We start from the raw sequence: 15,182 nt of genomic DNA on the forward strand, positions 1-15,182 counted from the left end.
AAACAAAAGAGTGAAAGTACAAAGCTACAGAGTTTTGCAGTTTCTACAACATTAGTATATTAAAAGCACGTGTCCTCCTCAGTTATTACCTTAAGCTGAATACGGACTATGTTGTTTTTTTTATTATTGTTTAATTTTTTCTCTTTTGTTTTTCTGATTCCATTAATCTATTTTCCCATTAAGATGTATTTTATGATATTTCTATATATGATGCTAACGTACACATTAATGTAGTAAATATTTTGAAGCGGACTGAACTGTAATATTAACTATGTGGCACATTTTATTTACAAAGACTTTGGCCTACTGTGACTCATGGGCTTTTGTTGCTAGGAAACAAATAATGCGGAACTCAAGCGCTAGTCGTTGGTTGCGCCCGGACCAGTAGTTTGGTTGCACGCCGTGCCCTTGACTTCCTACGAGAGGTGATAGCCGATGAATAGTAATAGTAGGTATCTCGGAAATTATTAAATAAGGTCTGAACTAAGGGGCACATTTCTCGCCATGGGCTTTATTCCAGAAGAGGGGAAGTCTCTGCCTCCTCCGGGGCTCGTGAACAGGAATTCACTGTGGCTGGCGGGTGTAGGCTGGGTCTCCGCCGTGCTGCACAACGCAATCAACCACAGGCCGCCAGTGAAATCAGGTTAGCATTTTACCTGTCTTTCAGACTGGTGCACGAACGGACGCTTTCCTTTCAAGCATATGAAACACTTAATTTTAAAAAAGAAATCCGAGTATTTAGTAAATAAATGTTCTCTCAGATTAGTAACTGGTTGTGAGCTGTCCACAGTGGTCGCAGCGTATTTACGTTTCCTTTAGCATTAAAATAGCGATAAATATCAAAAACAGTTAAGAAATTTGGACACCATAAAAACAAGATCTTTCATTATCCAGCACATGACACAGAGGATGATTAAAATAAAGTTTTAAATTGAACAAAAATACATGCATAATTTCCTTGGGGATTAATAAAGTATTCTGATTCTGAAATCTAACTAAACAAAATAAATAAAACTGAAAACTAAATGTTCGTTTGTTAATTTTTTTTTTAAAGAAGTCTAGCGTTAAATTTTGTCGTTATTGTTTCTCCCTATCTGAAAAAGAAAGTAGTATTAACATTGGTTGTGCCACATTGGGTTTTGTTTTGTGTTTCCTGTCGTCTTTGTTTTGGTAATATCTAGCTATGAAGTGTTGATATAAAATGCGCTGTCAAAAAGCTAGGTGCAGTAAGCTAAAGTGTAAGCCTCCACCTATTAATTCAATTTGCTTTTGTTTGCATTTTTTGCAATCCTATTTTTTTAAGAGAAAACCTTATAATGTGCAAGCTTTTGGTTTCTCATAACCACAGTAAGATTTTATTATTGTGCTTTGAAGTATCTTGCAAATATATCTACTTTAGTTTGCTGTATGCTAGTTATATCTGATCAATAAATGTTGCATCGTTTTCCATGTTTTCTCTTTAAGGTGTTCATCGACAGTTTCTGCTGGCAACCATTGGCTGGTTCATTGGCTACCATGTTACCAAATATGAAAATTATACTTATGCTAGACTCGATCGAGACATGAATGAGTATATCAAACTCCACCCGGAAAAATTTGTACCAAAGGGTAAGTTCATTTTTATGTCTTTGCTCTAACCGAAGACACAAGAGCCCAACACTACCTATTCTTTATTATATGAAACCCTTTTTTTTCATTGAAAAAAGAGCTTTTAAACTAACATTCACACACACTTAAGTGGATGCATCAGAAGGCAAGTTTCTCGCCCAAGGATACTTTGACATTCAGAGCCGAAGAATCAGGGATCAAACCACCAACCTCCTGATTAGTAGTACAGCCACAGCCAATGCAGAATTTGTGCTTTGTGAGTGGGCCACCATTCACCGTTCTTCAGCTGATGTAGCTTTCATGATTTTCTTTCAAATTAAATTATACATAATAATCTATTTTCATACATGTCCTTGTTTTCAAAAAACACCAACACAGAACAGGCTCAGCACCACACAGGTGGGAATTATGTTTATGCACACACCACATCGGATTATTTTTTGTTTGTTTGTTGTCTTTGGATGATGTTAAATCCTGTGCAGTGTAGTTGTGAAATAGTTTCTTTAGCGTTTAAGTATGTAATATGTACCCTGTTACAAATTCAAATCCCAGATTGCCTGAAAGCAAGAAAAATAATGCTGTACCTTTAGAATGTGTATCTACATAATTGAAATGTGTTCAAAATGTTCAAAGCTTGAGAAATCCATAATCTTATTTCTAATATTTCAGTCACCTGTCAGTGGAAAATCAACTTTATATTTGATGGCCACCAAGCTTATCCATACAGTAATGTTACGGGGTGATGCAAATTTATTGCAAATTAAATAAATGTAACAAAAAGTAAAGATTACCTCGCCTGTGAAAATGGCTTCTTTCTGAGTCACATCAGATTTTCAGTAGCATTGATGCTGATAGTTACAGCTCCCATGATCCCACACTACTTTCCGGTGCCATCAAACTAGGCTTGATGTTATTGTTTTGATTGAGAAATGCCACGGGGGAAGAAATTAGACTGTGCAGTGCTGTAGGACATTTACTCCGATTAAACTTATGAAACGTTGGGTCATGTATGTTTGTAATCAAATTGTTGCTTTTGGTTTCTTTTATCTTACCAGAGCAAAAGACCTTTGCTGAGATTGTTGAGCCTTTCCATCCTGTGCGCTAAGCATCAGTGGCTGCGGAGAGAGGAAACATTCACAGTTGCCGCCTGTGTTGAGCAGCCTTTTTGTGAGAGCATTCTGTCATATATTGTTTGAAATATAGATATGTAAATAAAAAGAATAAACTCAACCCACAAACTCAATTTTGTGACTGACTTTATAAGTGAAAACAAAAAGTTGAATTCTTTACAAACGTAGGAAACTCTGATATTCTTTAACAGGTCATCTTTCTTGTGGTGTTTGTTTATATAAAAGGGATTAGAGCAGGGCGATATGACCAAAAATATTTATCACGAAATTTAAAAAGAGATCATTACAAAAGCAAATTAAGAGACACAATTGATTAATTTTGACAATGTATATTTATTCCTTATTCATTAGGTTTGTCTGGGGTCACTGAATGTAAACATTTCAGACATTTGCAATGGTTGGGTGTCTTAGATGACTCTCTTAAAAACAGATGTCCACATATCTTAGGTTTTGTGACTAATTTGCTATCCCAATAATGTCCATGTATTTCTCAGTGAGAGTCTGCGTCTTCTTGGTGAGGTCACTCATCACAGAAAACAGTCCTCTCACGTGGAAGTGGAAGAGGGCTTCAGGATCTGTGTCCAAGAGAGGCTCCAGGGTCTTGTTTAGTGCTATGTTGTTTTTGGCCTTGTGATCGTCCAGGCGAATTAGGCCACTCTCCACTGTGGTCCGTATGGCTTTGAGCATCAAGTAGTTGCTGAACAGGTCTTTGCAGGTCTCTTCTGCAGCTTCACAGTCCCACACCTCGTCTGAGGGCATGTCTCTCAGCAGGCTTGGCAGAAGAATGGTCTGCTCCATTTCACTGACGGCTGAGCTGTATCGTCTCAGAGCCAGGAACAGGCTGTTTCTCTTGAATTTGGCGTCGGCAGACTGCATGGTTCCCGCTGGATGTGGTCAGTTGTTTGCTTGCTGTCGTGGCAAACAAGTGGAAGCAGTGTGCACTGCAGCGCTGTGAGATGCGAGTTTATATGATGAACCAAGGTGGGTTGAACAGTGCAGTTGTGTAACTGCATCATCCGATACATTTAGAAAGAGGCCGAGAGTTATGTGGAGTCAAACCCTTATCTTTATTTGATTTACACCACCCAGTTCAAAATAGAGGGGGCAGTGTGTACTGAAATGAACCTGCTAATGCTCTGTGTGGTTAATGATTAATGTTGAAAGTATAAAGGAATGTCATGCTTTGATTTCCAAGTACAAAATGAGTTTATGAAGGTACAATAGGCCCAAAATAAAGAACCCTGGATTATTCTGGTATGGTTCTGAAGGCTGTTTTAGAGGCTTTAAACCATTACTTTTCTGTTTCTTTCCCAATAGTTTCTGTGAAACACAAAGACTAATACATCTTAAAAACAAAATCTAGCTTTCTGTTGATTTAAAATGAAGAAATGCAAGAATAAATGGTTCTGTTAGGGCCTGGTTCCCCTTAGAAACTGCATGATTGCTAAATATATTCCACAGATTCTGGGTTTTTCCTGCTCAAGTGGAACTGAAAGCTTTGCAGCCAGTTGGCAGAATTGAGTGTGGTGCCTGAACATGTGTTTTGGTTCTCTCACAAAGATAAATCAATGTTGAAAGCATACTATAACTTTAGGTTATCAGGTGGGATTAAAAAAAAAAAGAATACTCTTTTTAATAAATAATAATCAGGATATTCAAATAATCAGCATTTGGCTTTCTTTTCATTTTATTTTGAAATGTGAGTGATACAACAGCTGGCATTGCTGAATTACACCATCAGTCTCACCACACTAACATGCACTAGTTCTTCATCTTTTTCTCACAAGGTGGCATCCTTGAGCTGGTTCAGTTGTCAAGCAGTAAAAATGAAACAATACCTCTAAATGCTGCATCTTATTAAATAACTGTGCTTGTTTGTTTCCTCAGTTTTTAGCTTTTCTAATCTATATATCTTATTTTTATCTATTTTCCTAATTCTCTATTTGAAGCTGGTTGACGCAACAACAATGTGGTAAACTTTGCATGTTACTCTTAAAGTTACTTCATTGATTAAAGGAAATTATTGCAGGTTTTGCAAAATGGAATCTGTCATGTCTATGCCTGGATCTTTGGTAAAAACCAAAGAATCCTTTGCTAGTGTAGGGGGTTATTAAAAAAATAAACAAATGTACTGATTTTAAGGCAACCTTAATTGGAAGATATTTTAAAACTTCGTATTTTTTGTACATAATCACAAATATTTTAGTGTCCATTAGTGTTTTTAACCAATAATGGACTTTTCTTTCAGATTTTACAAACTCGTCAACACAAAACTACCAACAGTCCCTGCGAGTGTTGTAGACTAGACTGTAAATACCCCAATACTCTGTTTATGCTGTAACTATTCAGAAACTGACCATTTGTTTTAGGAGTCTTTAGAATCATTAGTCAGAAATTAGCTCCTTATAAATTAAATAAAAGTTATTCTTTTAACCTTACTTTGCACACTCTGCTGGGCCCATGATGAGACCCTAAAAGCAGTTTTACTTCTTCTTTTTTTCACCAAGCCTCGCCACAATTGGTAAAGTGTTTTTAAAAAAATTAAAAAGTAAACTGTACAATGACTCTGAGGGCACATACAGGTTAACAGAGTTGAGGAAGTTATCTGCTTCATTCTGTTGCTTCATTCTGCATGTTATCTGGTGATATGCAGAGAGATATTTGTGTGCTCCTGCTCTGTCAGTTTGGGTTTTTGCAGTCTGAGGTGGGACTCTGTGCATCGTCAAGTCCATACAGTCTTTAAAGTCTGGGTGATGTCAGTTCTTCGGCTTGTTGTTTACTGACTCAGTTCAGAGCTTTCCTCCGTTGACCCTTGACAATAATTTCCAAGACATGAGTTAGATCCATCATCTTAGTGAGCATATCCATGATGTCAGGGTGCTCCCTTGCTCCACTGATGAACTCTTCCAGCGTCAGCTCACCTGAGAGAGAGAGAAGTGGCACTCTGTGCATTTAAAGCTGTGATTTTATGGAAATAAATCACAAAGCAGAACATTTCACAACTATCAGAATGTTTACTCATGCTTTGTATTCATTTCACTCTGGTCACGGTGACAAAAGCCTTTTATCACTGGTTTCATTCTTGATACCCTTTATACACAATCATGCGTTTGTTACCTTCTCCATTGACATCAATCTTCTCATATATAAGATGCACAATCTCTTCTGGAGGGATGTTGTAGCTTCTGGTGATGTCTTGAATGGCCTAAAAGAGAGTCATGTAAACAAGGTGATCATTGTATGGCTTTAGTCAGGAGTAAAGAATCAGCCAAATTGAAAACAGAGGTGAATTAGGAAGCCGTTGGATTTAGGTGCTGTGGCTACTTATGTGCGCTTCCAGAGTTAATCTTCAAGGCACCATTCAGAGAATTCTGAGAAGCTCACTACTTTGGATGCAGAAATCTGATTAGGAAGATTTCAGAGAAGGCATACTCTACCTTAAATATAGTTTCCAGTTCATCCTTGTCAATTTTTCCATTTCCATCCTGATCAAAGAGCTTGAAGTACCACTTTAGCTTCTGATTTATTTCTCCTTTCAATAATAAACTAATGCCTGCAATATATTCAACAAAGTCTATGTAGCCATCCTGTAAAATAAAAAAGGGAAAGGAGTGTAAATCTCAGATCATTTACTGAAAAAGCAAAACTTGTTTACTTCAAAGAATAATTACCAAATTCTGAATTAAATAATTAAGTTTTTTATCTTTGCAAACAAGGGCTACAAGTGCAGCTAATTTCAAACTAAGCTATATCAGATATTTAGAGACACTAAATTTAATACTTATAACTTTTTATCCTTTAAGTTGGAACAAACTAAATGATTCAGAGCATAAAATGTATTTTCTTTTGAACTCTTGTAGAAAAGAAAATCTGAGATCTTCATAATAATTGATGCATTCTACAGTATTACATACTGATAAAGACACCATTGAACTATTTGCAAAACTGGTCCCCCCTGATCTGCATTACTCTATACTTCAAGTTTCCTGGTATTCTTCATGTGTTTCTTCCACCCAGTTCATATCCTCCAATATTAAATGTTTTCATACCCCATCCATGTCAAAGGTGACGAAGACCTGGTCCACATAACTGCTGGCCTCCTCTGTCATACCGTTCATTTCGAGCATTGTCTTCAGCTCAAAGAGCGTGATGAGCCCCGAAGGAGATTCCCTCATGAACTTTGTGTACCAATGGTGCATGTCCTCCTCCAGGATATCATCCAGGTTGGAGCCGTGGGCACCCATTTTCACTCCAGATGATTGGGACTTTTGTCCAAAAACCCGTAGAGAGCTGCTGATAAAAGTGAATCCACAGAGGAAAGTGTAGCACCTACTCTGAGCTCTGAGTAACAACAACCTCCTTAAGCTTTATGTGTCTTGAGGCAACTAAAAGGAGACATAACCCTTTAATAGGATAAGCAGAGAATCTCGCTAAAACGTCAGGGCAAAGTGTGTGCTCTTTGATTGAACTAGTTTCCATTGGCACAAAGGAACTTCCTGCAGGGGTCACTTTCAGAGAAAGCATAGAGCATAACTTTCAGAGAATGGGTTTGTTTTTGGTTCGTTAAGCCATTTGACGGCCATCTATGAATAATTCAAGTATTAAATAAAGCACCAAATACTAGGGATGAACCCATGTTGTGTCTACATATATCAGAAAATTTAGCAAAAAATGATTTGAAATTGTATCTTTAGGTACTGTGTTACTAAAAGCCTATAATAAAAATATATGTTATCTATCTTGTCATCTAAAGATCTGGAAACCTTATCGACGCCTTTATTTCCTCACGTCTTGATTACTGTAACTCTCTCTATTTAGGTGTCTGTCAGTCAAGCCTGTCCCGTCCCAAAGTTTGGTATTATTTATGCCAAATATGTATGCATATGAATGTACGTTTTCCTGACTCCTAATAACTTTGATTTTGGGATTTTCTCCTACAAGTCGTGAATAATCAAATCTTGTCATTTCTATGGCTTTCTGCCACCCCAGTGTTTGACGCTTATAGGCTAATTGTGCTTGCATTTCTAACAATGGCGAGCAAAAAGGAGCTGCCTTTGCCAAGACTGATATTTTTAATCATCAGTCAGCTAGACTTCTTCAAGCATAAGTTTAATAATGATGCATTTTCCATGTGAATTTAATCTCAGCATGATCTGAGTTTTTAAGAATACAGAAAAATGTTGCACACACATTATACGCGTTCTTCGAGCACTGTTGACCTGTCACTGAACTCTGTGACTGGTCTCTGATCTACCATGAAGTAAAAAACAAAACAAGGCTATCAAAGCTCAGCGTGCCTGTTAGAGTAAATCTGGCTTTGGATGATTACTGATTCTTAAAATAGCATTCAGAAGAAAAAGCTCCTTTACTACAAGCAAGACATGCAGTTGCTACCTGTTAGACATAGACAGCCAGAATGGTGCCCATGAGCTATCACTGCTGCCAGCATATTTAGTAAAATGTTTACTTAGAGAAAAAAAATCCCCTCCGCGACTCTAAATACAGCACAGAGCAAAGTTGTCCAGTCTGGATCAATAAATTCCGTCTCAACAAAAATGTGCCAATATCTGCAATATTTGGGAATTTCAAAGAGCAAACAGGGCGGTGTGGTTTTATGTCCAGCTGTTGAAAGGTTTTGGATCCCACAGATGCGCTGCTGTTTAAACTTAACCTTTTGACCACCATGTGACTGTCATGCAGGATGGCTGTTTGTGAACATGTAAAACTGTATTTCCCCGCTAGGAAAAAGAAGAACAAGAAATAAAACTCAGCATTTCTTTCCATATAGTGTTATTAGTAATTCGTGTAATACATAATACTTCCTTTTCTCGGGAAGTCTCTTTTGTCGTTTGAGAAAATTGCTGACGTAAAATTTGTTTTAGTGAAATGTGCAGCTGTGTAAATGATGCAATGTAAGTTCCATGGAAGCAACACCACAGTTGTTAAATCACATATAAGTATTTGCATTATTGCATCAGTTGTAAAAAGGGGTTAGCCTTTTAAAGGAATGACTGTAATATCTTTATTTGGGAAACACATTCTTGGAAATTCAACAAGTTAAAGTGAAGAGAACTGAGTGTCTGGTGTGGAGCAACTATCCTTGGAAATACAAACATTTATTACAGCTGTCATCTTAGACATACAGACATAATCACTGACACAGTAGCCAAAAAATAAATTAAAAACATACAACATAAACTGTTGCCAAAACCGTTGCAATAACCTGCTCCCTGCTCTGTAGTATTTACAATGTGAATTCCCGTTCTCTGCAAACTGAGCCAGAGAAAGGAATCAAGAGAGAGACAAAATCCCTCAACTGTCCGGTGGAAAATGCTCCCCCTAGTGTTCAACTACCAAAACAAACAGTGAAGGGGAAAACAGGGTCCCAACTATTTGCTTGCCCAATAAAACTGTTCTCGTGCTATAGTACACAAAACAATTTGTGTATAGAGTGCACAGTTTATAAGGGATGCGCAGCCTTTATGTAATAATAAGCAAATGACTCATTTTCCTGTTCATTTCCTATTAAACTGTTGATTGAATTGTGTTTTAGGGCTTTGCAAATGAAGTCGCAAAGCCCAAAAATAACAGCACAGATAAATTCAATACTTCCATTACAAATATACACCAGTTTTCTTATGTACAAATATCACAGTGAGAGTCGAGGAACTTAAAGAACTGACATGTAAATGCAGTAAACTATGAACAGTAAAACACAGTGAAATCTTAAGTACAATATCTCAATGTATTTCTTTCAATAAAAATATGTTTTTTGTGTTTGTTTTCCATTTTTTGTGAGTTTGACTATAGGTTATATTTTAACCTTAAAAAAATATCCCACACACAAACACACACATGACTACCATTACTTGCGGGGTGGCGCAACAATGGTCATGTAGCCTCCTGTGGTAAAGACGTCTCATATGCAGACTCATGAGAAAACAATGACATCGACGTGACATCACGGATGTTTAGTGGCTCATAAAAACTAAAAAGAAACCAAGAACTGGTTTTCTGGTCTCGCTGTAAACTTCTTGTCCTCAGTTTCCTAAAACCATTTTTAGGGAAGCTGGGTCAATGAACATTGGGTCCGATTCAGATTCCTGGTCATAAAGAAACTGTCTGAACACGTTGTACACCATCTCCCTGCTCAGAGTAAAATTCCTCAGCTGATCCTTCTCCTCTTCAGGCATGTGAAATGTCAGCTTGTAGTCAGCAATGACTGAACCGTTCCTGCGGGGGAGGATTAAACATTTCTGAAGTTTAACGCACAAAATTCAGTGGTTTCACCGAAATACACAGTTCATAAATTCTGAGTGTGACGCGTATTTACCTGAAAGCGCGTATCTCTGCGTTGATGAAGTATCGCCCCAGTGCAGATGAGGTTTTGAAGAGGTCAGAGAGCTGGGTGGGGCAGAACAAAGCATGCAAGAGAAAGCATTAGCAGGAAATTGTTTTGCCTGGCACTCCCCTACCTACCTTTCTCTCAGCTCAATTTTAATGCTAATTGCTTTTACATTAAAATTTCAGAAGAAGATGAAAGCATAAAGCGCACACACAGGTTTTTGGGGTTTTGTGTAAACCAGGGGTGGGCAACTCCAACTCGAGGGCCGGTGTCCCTGCAGGTTTTAGATGTGTCCTTGAACCAACACAGCTGATTTAAATGGCTAAATTACCTCCTGAACATGTCCTGAAGTTCTCCAGAGGCCTGGTAACGAACTAATCATGTGATTCAGGTGTGTTGACCCAAGGTGAGATCTAAAACCTGCAGGACAATACTGCTCTTTCTTTTTGTGTGTGTGTGTGTGTGCGCCCGTGGGGGGGGGGGATCGTTACTCCACTATTCATAGTGAATGAAACAATAACAATCACTGTGTTTATCTTAAAAACATGCTGTAACCTGAACTGGAATGTTGTCATTCATCTGTTTCGTTTCTTTGGTGCATTGCAGGTGGATTGCACAGAAAACTACTGAGCTGAATACCATGAAACTTTGGCTCATTTTGCTACTATCAGTGTGCAGACATCGGCACATCTTCTATGACATTACCCTCTTTTACAACGTAGCTATTAACTATCCTTGAATTGCCTTATATAACAAGGGCACGTGGACTGCGCCGTGTATACACCAGCTAAGCACCATGGTTGCAAAAGCCAATGCTACACTGTTTGCCAGTAAATCTAATATAGCCACTGTAAAAGATATTTTGTACATTCACTATAAGGACAAACGAATTGGGCCAGATCTCCTAATCTTTGAATTTAGGTGTTTTCAGTCTCATTGCCACAAGTGCAGAAAAATCCAGCACTTGAGAGTCTGCCTTTACAGATATTTGTAAAACAATGAGTTGTTCTAAAAAGCGTAGTGCTGTAATAGGATGCAGTTGCAACAAGCCAGTTTGTGAAATTTATTCCCCTCCCTTAACTCTTAAAGTTTAATTTCCACATTTAACTCTAAGTGGTATTAACGTAGTTAATACCACTTAGAGTGACCATCCATAATTTACTTCTTAAAACAGTTTTTAGGAACCGCAACTCAGCCACAGAGGGGTAGACCACAGATACCGGTGGTAACGTTGCAGAGTAGGGTCACCGACTGCTGAGGCGCCGATGTTCTTCTGACTAAATGCAAAGTTCCAAAACCTTCCTTGACCTTAACATTAAATCAAAAACTGCACTCCAGGATCATCACAGTATGGGTTTCCATAGCCGAGCAGGTGTCATCTGTAGATGGCCCAGTGATTTTGTCCATACAGAGTATGTAGCAAGTTCTAAATACAACCAGCTAACACGAACAGATCAAGTACATCGTTTATAAAATATAAGTTATAAGTGGTCCAACCTTTGTTCCTAGTTCTGTAGCCAGTGTTTGGCTTTTATTGGAGGAATTGGTGGCGAGTTCGTCTGTGAAGACCTGGTTTGGCATCTGGAAGCTCCCACGGAAATTCTGAATGACTGTAAACGATGAAGGGTCAAATATGTCATCCTCATCCTGATGGATCGCTGCCCAAAGAGAAATCAGTGAGTGAAAAATTCGAATAGTTAAAAATGCTGCATTGTAGCTCCCTGCAATATTCATGCTTTCACATAACATAAATTATATTTTTTTAAATTTCATTCATTTCCATCTTAATGAATGCGCCACAACGTAGCACTAACAAGTAAAAAAAACATAACCTTACCTGCACATATAGCCAGTGAAGTAAAAATCACTGCAATGATGACAATGAGGATGAATATTATGACCATCCATAATCTAATTTCCCAGAAGACTTTCTCATTCAGCTCTTTCTTTATCCCACGCTTAGTGCAGTCCTAGAACATAATATAAATAATGAAATGGAATACACTTTACAAGGCAGCAGGTTTGTCATTAACTTAGATTTCTAGTCAGTTAATATACAGGCACTCAAACCTTTTCCCAACATGCACCAATTCAGAATACACATATTCATTTTTTCAGTCATTCACATAAAAAAACAAAAGATCAAAATTCATTTTAATTAAATTAAGATGAAAACATAAAAAACTGGGACAAATACCAAAAAATAATGCCTCTTTATTCCAAACCACAAGAGGTAATACCCAAGAAAAAAAAAGCACCTTTCATACCTTTCCAGATTTTTGAGACTCTACATCACATGAAGATGTCTGCACTCCATTAGTACCATTTCTCTAGCAGGACACAAAAAAAGATGGCATCATCACTTTGCTCACTTCCTTCACTAAATATAGAAGTCAAGAAGGGAAAGTGAGAGGTTTCTTTTCCTTCTACGGTTGCTTTTGTCTTCTGCTCAAAAAATAGAAAGGTCATACTCAAAAATATGTAGTTCTCATTCTGTAATAGATAATAAAATAATAGTTTAAAATAAATAGAGCACAACTTTAGTGAAAACTGCTTACGGGTTGCAGGAGACTCTCTGCTTCGGTTGGACTGGAATTCGTGTTGGCATCACCATATGTAACACATGTCCCCTAGAGGGTGAAAAATTTGGGGATATTTATAAAAGATACCACAATTCTTGAGCCAGCTCCCTCTTTTTTTAATTTTACAAGGAAAATGGGACAAAGGTGCAGTGATTTATTGAAACATGAGTAAGAATAGAAAGAACATGGAGTACATAAGGGAAGAACAGAGTTTTTACAAATTTGTAAAAGCTTGAAAATCAATATTTGCTATGGCCACCTTAAATCTTTGTCACAACTCTCTTAGGATGCTTTCTTCCCATTTCTTTAAAGGAATAGATCTCCAGGCTTCTTGAAGGATGTTCAGGACTATTCTTTGGATGTTGGCTGCCTTTGTTTAATCCTACCCTGCTTTAATAATGGTGAGGTCCATACTCCAGGGAGGCCAGTCCATGACTGACAGTATTCCATTGTGTGTGTGTTTTCTATCCAGGTACCAGAGTGTTTGGGATAACGGTCACGCTGAAAAATGAAGCCACTGCAAGACAGTTTCCAGATAGTATTGCATGGTGGATCAAAACTGGACTTTTCTGTATTCATTTCTTAAGGACGTGACTTTAAGATAATAATAATCTGCTGTAGGTAGTTTTTATGCCTGCTGTTTCTTGATTGTCCTCCACTTTCCCAGTTTCCTCAATTTAATAAGGACACCCTGCACATCATGCTGAGATATTCCATGTTTTCAGTTAACAGCTCTTTCAGAATCACCTTGTACTATTTCATGCCTGTTAAACTGTGTTATTGTTGGCATTTTTCATAGAGTGTGTTTTAGTGACAGGCTGCTAGAAGCACAAGATGCAGTTTAAAATTGTTGTTGTCTTTAAATATGTTATCTGTAGAGAAAACACTGGTTCATCCCTTGAGTTAGTTGCCTTTTCTATGCTTGAATGATTCATAGGTCAGTGTTAACCCCCCAAAAATCTCTTAAATTAGTTAGGCAGAAGGACTGGATTGAAAATGAGTGGAAAAGCAGCCAATGTCCAAAGAATACTTTGAAAGACCTTCAGAAAATGTGGAGAAGTACTGCTCGAGACAGTTAAGAAATACAAGAAAATCCAGTTCCTTGGAAGCACAATATAAAGAAGTGAAGTGATGACTCAATACTGTGTTGAGCTGTGAGTTTGGGTCATATTTTCCTCACATTTAAAAGCACTTGAATAGAATTACTTTTGTTTTGAAGCTACTTTTCATTGGATTTCAAAAACTGGTTTTTGATCCTTTAAACTAAACTTTCACATCAATGAGTGAAAACAAAGTTGCTCAAGAATTGAGTCTGTATTATGACTGGAATCCTAAGCCATGTTACACCCTCAAGCACACAGGAGGAGCATGTGGGCTCCTTCATTTCATGCTGTTAATGCATTCCTGCTCTTCATACACACAGTATGAAAATACATAATTAACTCGTCCGTCTACATAAGACGTTAGTATAATTTTAGTAGTATTACAGAGTAGAGTATACAGGAAAGAAGGAGCATTTTGTTTTACTTTCTATTCGCACAGAGAGGGCTGGAGGACTTATTACAAGGTGATTAAACATACAGACAGTATTTCATAAAATATCATGACCAATAACGCTATTATTCAAAATAAGAATGCCATTAAACAGAATTTCACATATTTATACCATTTACTCACCCCATGAGCACGTGAAACCGGTGCTCCATCGAATTCATCTTGGGATTTCAACATTTCCATCTGAATATCAACCATGGTGATCCTGGGCAAGATTCTTTCCAACCCGGAAGTGCCTATGCGCCTCAACTTTTAATGGTAATAAATACAAGCTGACCGCGGTGACATTAACGTCCCAGCTGAGATTCTCAAAGTATATTAACAGTTCCTGAATAACACCAGTCAGTGACTTCACATCGTTACTCAAGACAGCTTCTGGGAAAGCTTTTCTTCAGACGAGCCACGAAATCTTCCTTCCCTGCGTGTCCTTCTCAAGTCTGACAGGTGAGTCTTGAAGTTTCGGTGGAGCGGAGAGGCGGCGCGACTTCGAAACTTGGGAGGAAACATTGGAAGGACTCATGACGTTATAACAGCTGGCCAGCGGCACACCAATGCGTGATTGATAAGCAGCTTCTCTGTTGAATTACGTTACAGAGTTAGATATAATGCAGATGTACCCGTAAGCACTGCTGTTTATGCTTTTCTTTGCAGCCCACGTGATTTTTTTTCAGTATTCTTCAATCTGTTGGCAGCTATGCGCTCGAGTGCTTTTTATGATACGTAAGTATTTGCTTAACCAAAGCATGGCTCCACATAACGTTTATTGTTTGGTTTATCTCTTGATGACCCATATATTTACTCTGTCCTTGCAGGAGTGGTTCAGTTTATCAGTGGTTCGGATCATGTGAACTTATGACCTTTCAGAAAGCTGTTTTTTTGTTGTTGTTGTTTCTATTATTGTGATTTGACTTGAACAACGACTTCAAAAACGGTCGATACAAATAAACGAGATATTTACACATT

At 37.9% G+C, this 15,182-nt stretch overlaps 4 protein-coding genes across 4 annotated transcripts; 1 reads left to right on the plus strand and 3 right to left on the minus strand.

The window, feature by feature from the left end:
- The first annotated feature begins 358 nt into the window (after positions 1-358).
- Positions 359-2,851, plus strand: ndufc2 (NADH:ubiquinone oxidoreductase subunit C2). Its single transcript, XM_026193194.1, has 3 exons — positions 359-643; positions 1,465-1,608; positions 2,664-2,851. Exons 1-3 carry the CDS (start codon positions 505-507, stop codon positions 2,711-2,713), a joined length of 333 nt encoding a protein of 110 aa, XP_026048979.1. The 5' UTR covers positions 359-504; the 3' UTR covers positions 2,714-2,851.
- Positions 2,852-3,051: 200 nt separating this feature from the next.
- On the minus strand, positions 3,052-3,694 carry thrsp (thyroid hormone responsive). The gene has a single exon (XM_026193192.1). The coding sequence runs from the start codon at positions 3,612-3,614 to the stop codon at positions 3,195-3,197; it is 420 nt and encodes a 139-aa protein (XP_026048977.1). The 5' UTR covers positions 3,615-3,694; the 3' UTR covers positions 3,052-3,194.
- Positions 3,695-3,786: 92 nt separating this feature from the next.
- On the minus strand, positions 3,787-7,118 carry guca1c (guanylate cyclase activator 1C). The gene is made up of 4 exons (XM_026193191.1): positions 6,788-7,118; positions 6,176-6,325; positions 5,856-5,943; positions 3,787-5,659 (listed from the first exon to the last, which is right to left on the minus strand). The coding sequence occupies exons 1-4, from the start codon at positions 6,980-6,982 to the stop codon at positions 5,523-5,525; spliced, it is 570 nt and encodes a 189-aa protein (XP_026048976.1). The 5' UTR covers positions 6,983-7,118; the 3' UTR covers positions 3,787-5,522.
- A 1,617-nt stretch (positions 7,119-8,735) lies between these two features.
- On the minus strand, positions 8,736-14,832 carry c15h3orf52 (chromosome 15 C3orf52 homolog). Its single transcript, XM_026193626.1, has 7 exons — positions 14,343-14,832; positions 12,642-12,713; positions 12,351-12,413; positions 11,921-12,053; positions 11,581-11,741; positions 10,072-10,142; positions 8,736-9,971 (listed from the first exon to the last, which is right to left on the minus strand). Exons 1-7 carry the CDS (start codon positions 14,415-14,417, stop codon positions 9,779-9,781), a joined length of 768 nt encoding a protein of 255 aa, XP_026049411.1. The 5' UTR covers positions 14,418-14,832; the 3' UTR covers positions 8,736-9,778.
- Between the last annotated feature and the right edge of the window lie 350 nt (positions 14,833-15,182).

Source organism: Astatotilapia calliptera, chromosome 14 (assembly GCF_900246225.1).
Source record: "Astatotilapia calliptera chromosome 14, fAstCal1.2, whole genome shotgun sequence".
NCBI classification, from domain to species: Eukaryota; Metazoa; Chordata; class Actinopteri; order Cichliformes; family Cichlidae; genus Astatotilapia; species Astatotilapia calliptera.

Coding starts and splice junctions, on each gene's coding strand:
- c15h3orf52 (XM_026193626.1), bottom strand. CDS start 14,417: ATGGTTGATATTCAGATGGAAATGTTGAAATCCCAAGATGAATTCGAT. Junction 12,054..12,350: donor AGTCTCAAAAATCTGGAAAG/GTATGAAAGGTG, acceptor ATTATGTTCTAG/GACTGCACTAAGCGTGGGAT. Junction 11,742..11,920: donor TTCACTGGCTATATGTGCAG/GTAAGGTTATGT, acceptor CTCTTTGGGCAG/CGATCCATCAGGATGAGGAT.
- guca1c (XM_026193191.1), bottom strand. CDS start 6,982: ATGGGTGCCCACGGCTCCAACCTGGATGATATCCTGGAGGAGGACATG. Junction 6,326..6,787: donor TCACCTTTGACATGGATGGG/GTATGAAAACAT, acceptor TTTATTTTACAG/GATGGCTACATAGACTTTGT. Junction 5,944..6,175: donor AACTGGAAACTATATTTAAG/GTAGAGTATGCC, acceptor ACTCTCTTTTAG/GCCATTCAAGACATCACCAG.
- thrsp (XM_026193192.1), bottom strand. CDS start 3,614: ATGCAGTCTGCCGACGCCAAATTCAAGAGAAACAGCCTGTTCCTGGCT.
- ndufc2 (XM_026193194.1), top strand. CDS start 505: ATGGGCTTTATTCCAGAAGAGGGGAAGTCTCTGCCTCCTCCGGGGCTC. Junction 644..1,464: donor CAGGCCGCCAGTGAAATCAG/GTTAGCATTTTA, acceptor TTTCTCTTTAAG/GTGTTCATCGACAGTTTCTG. Junction 1,609..2,663: donor GGAAAAATTTGTACCAAAGG/GTAAGTTCATTT, acceptor TTATCTTACCAG/AGCAAAAGACCTTTGCTGAG.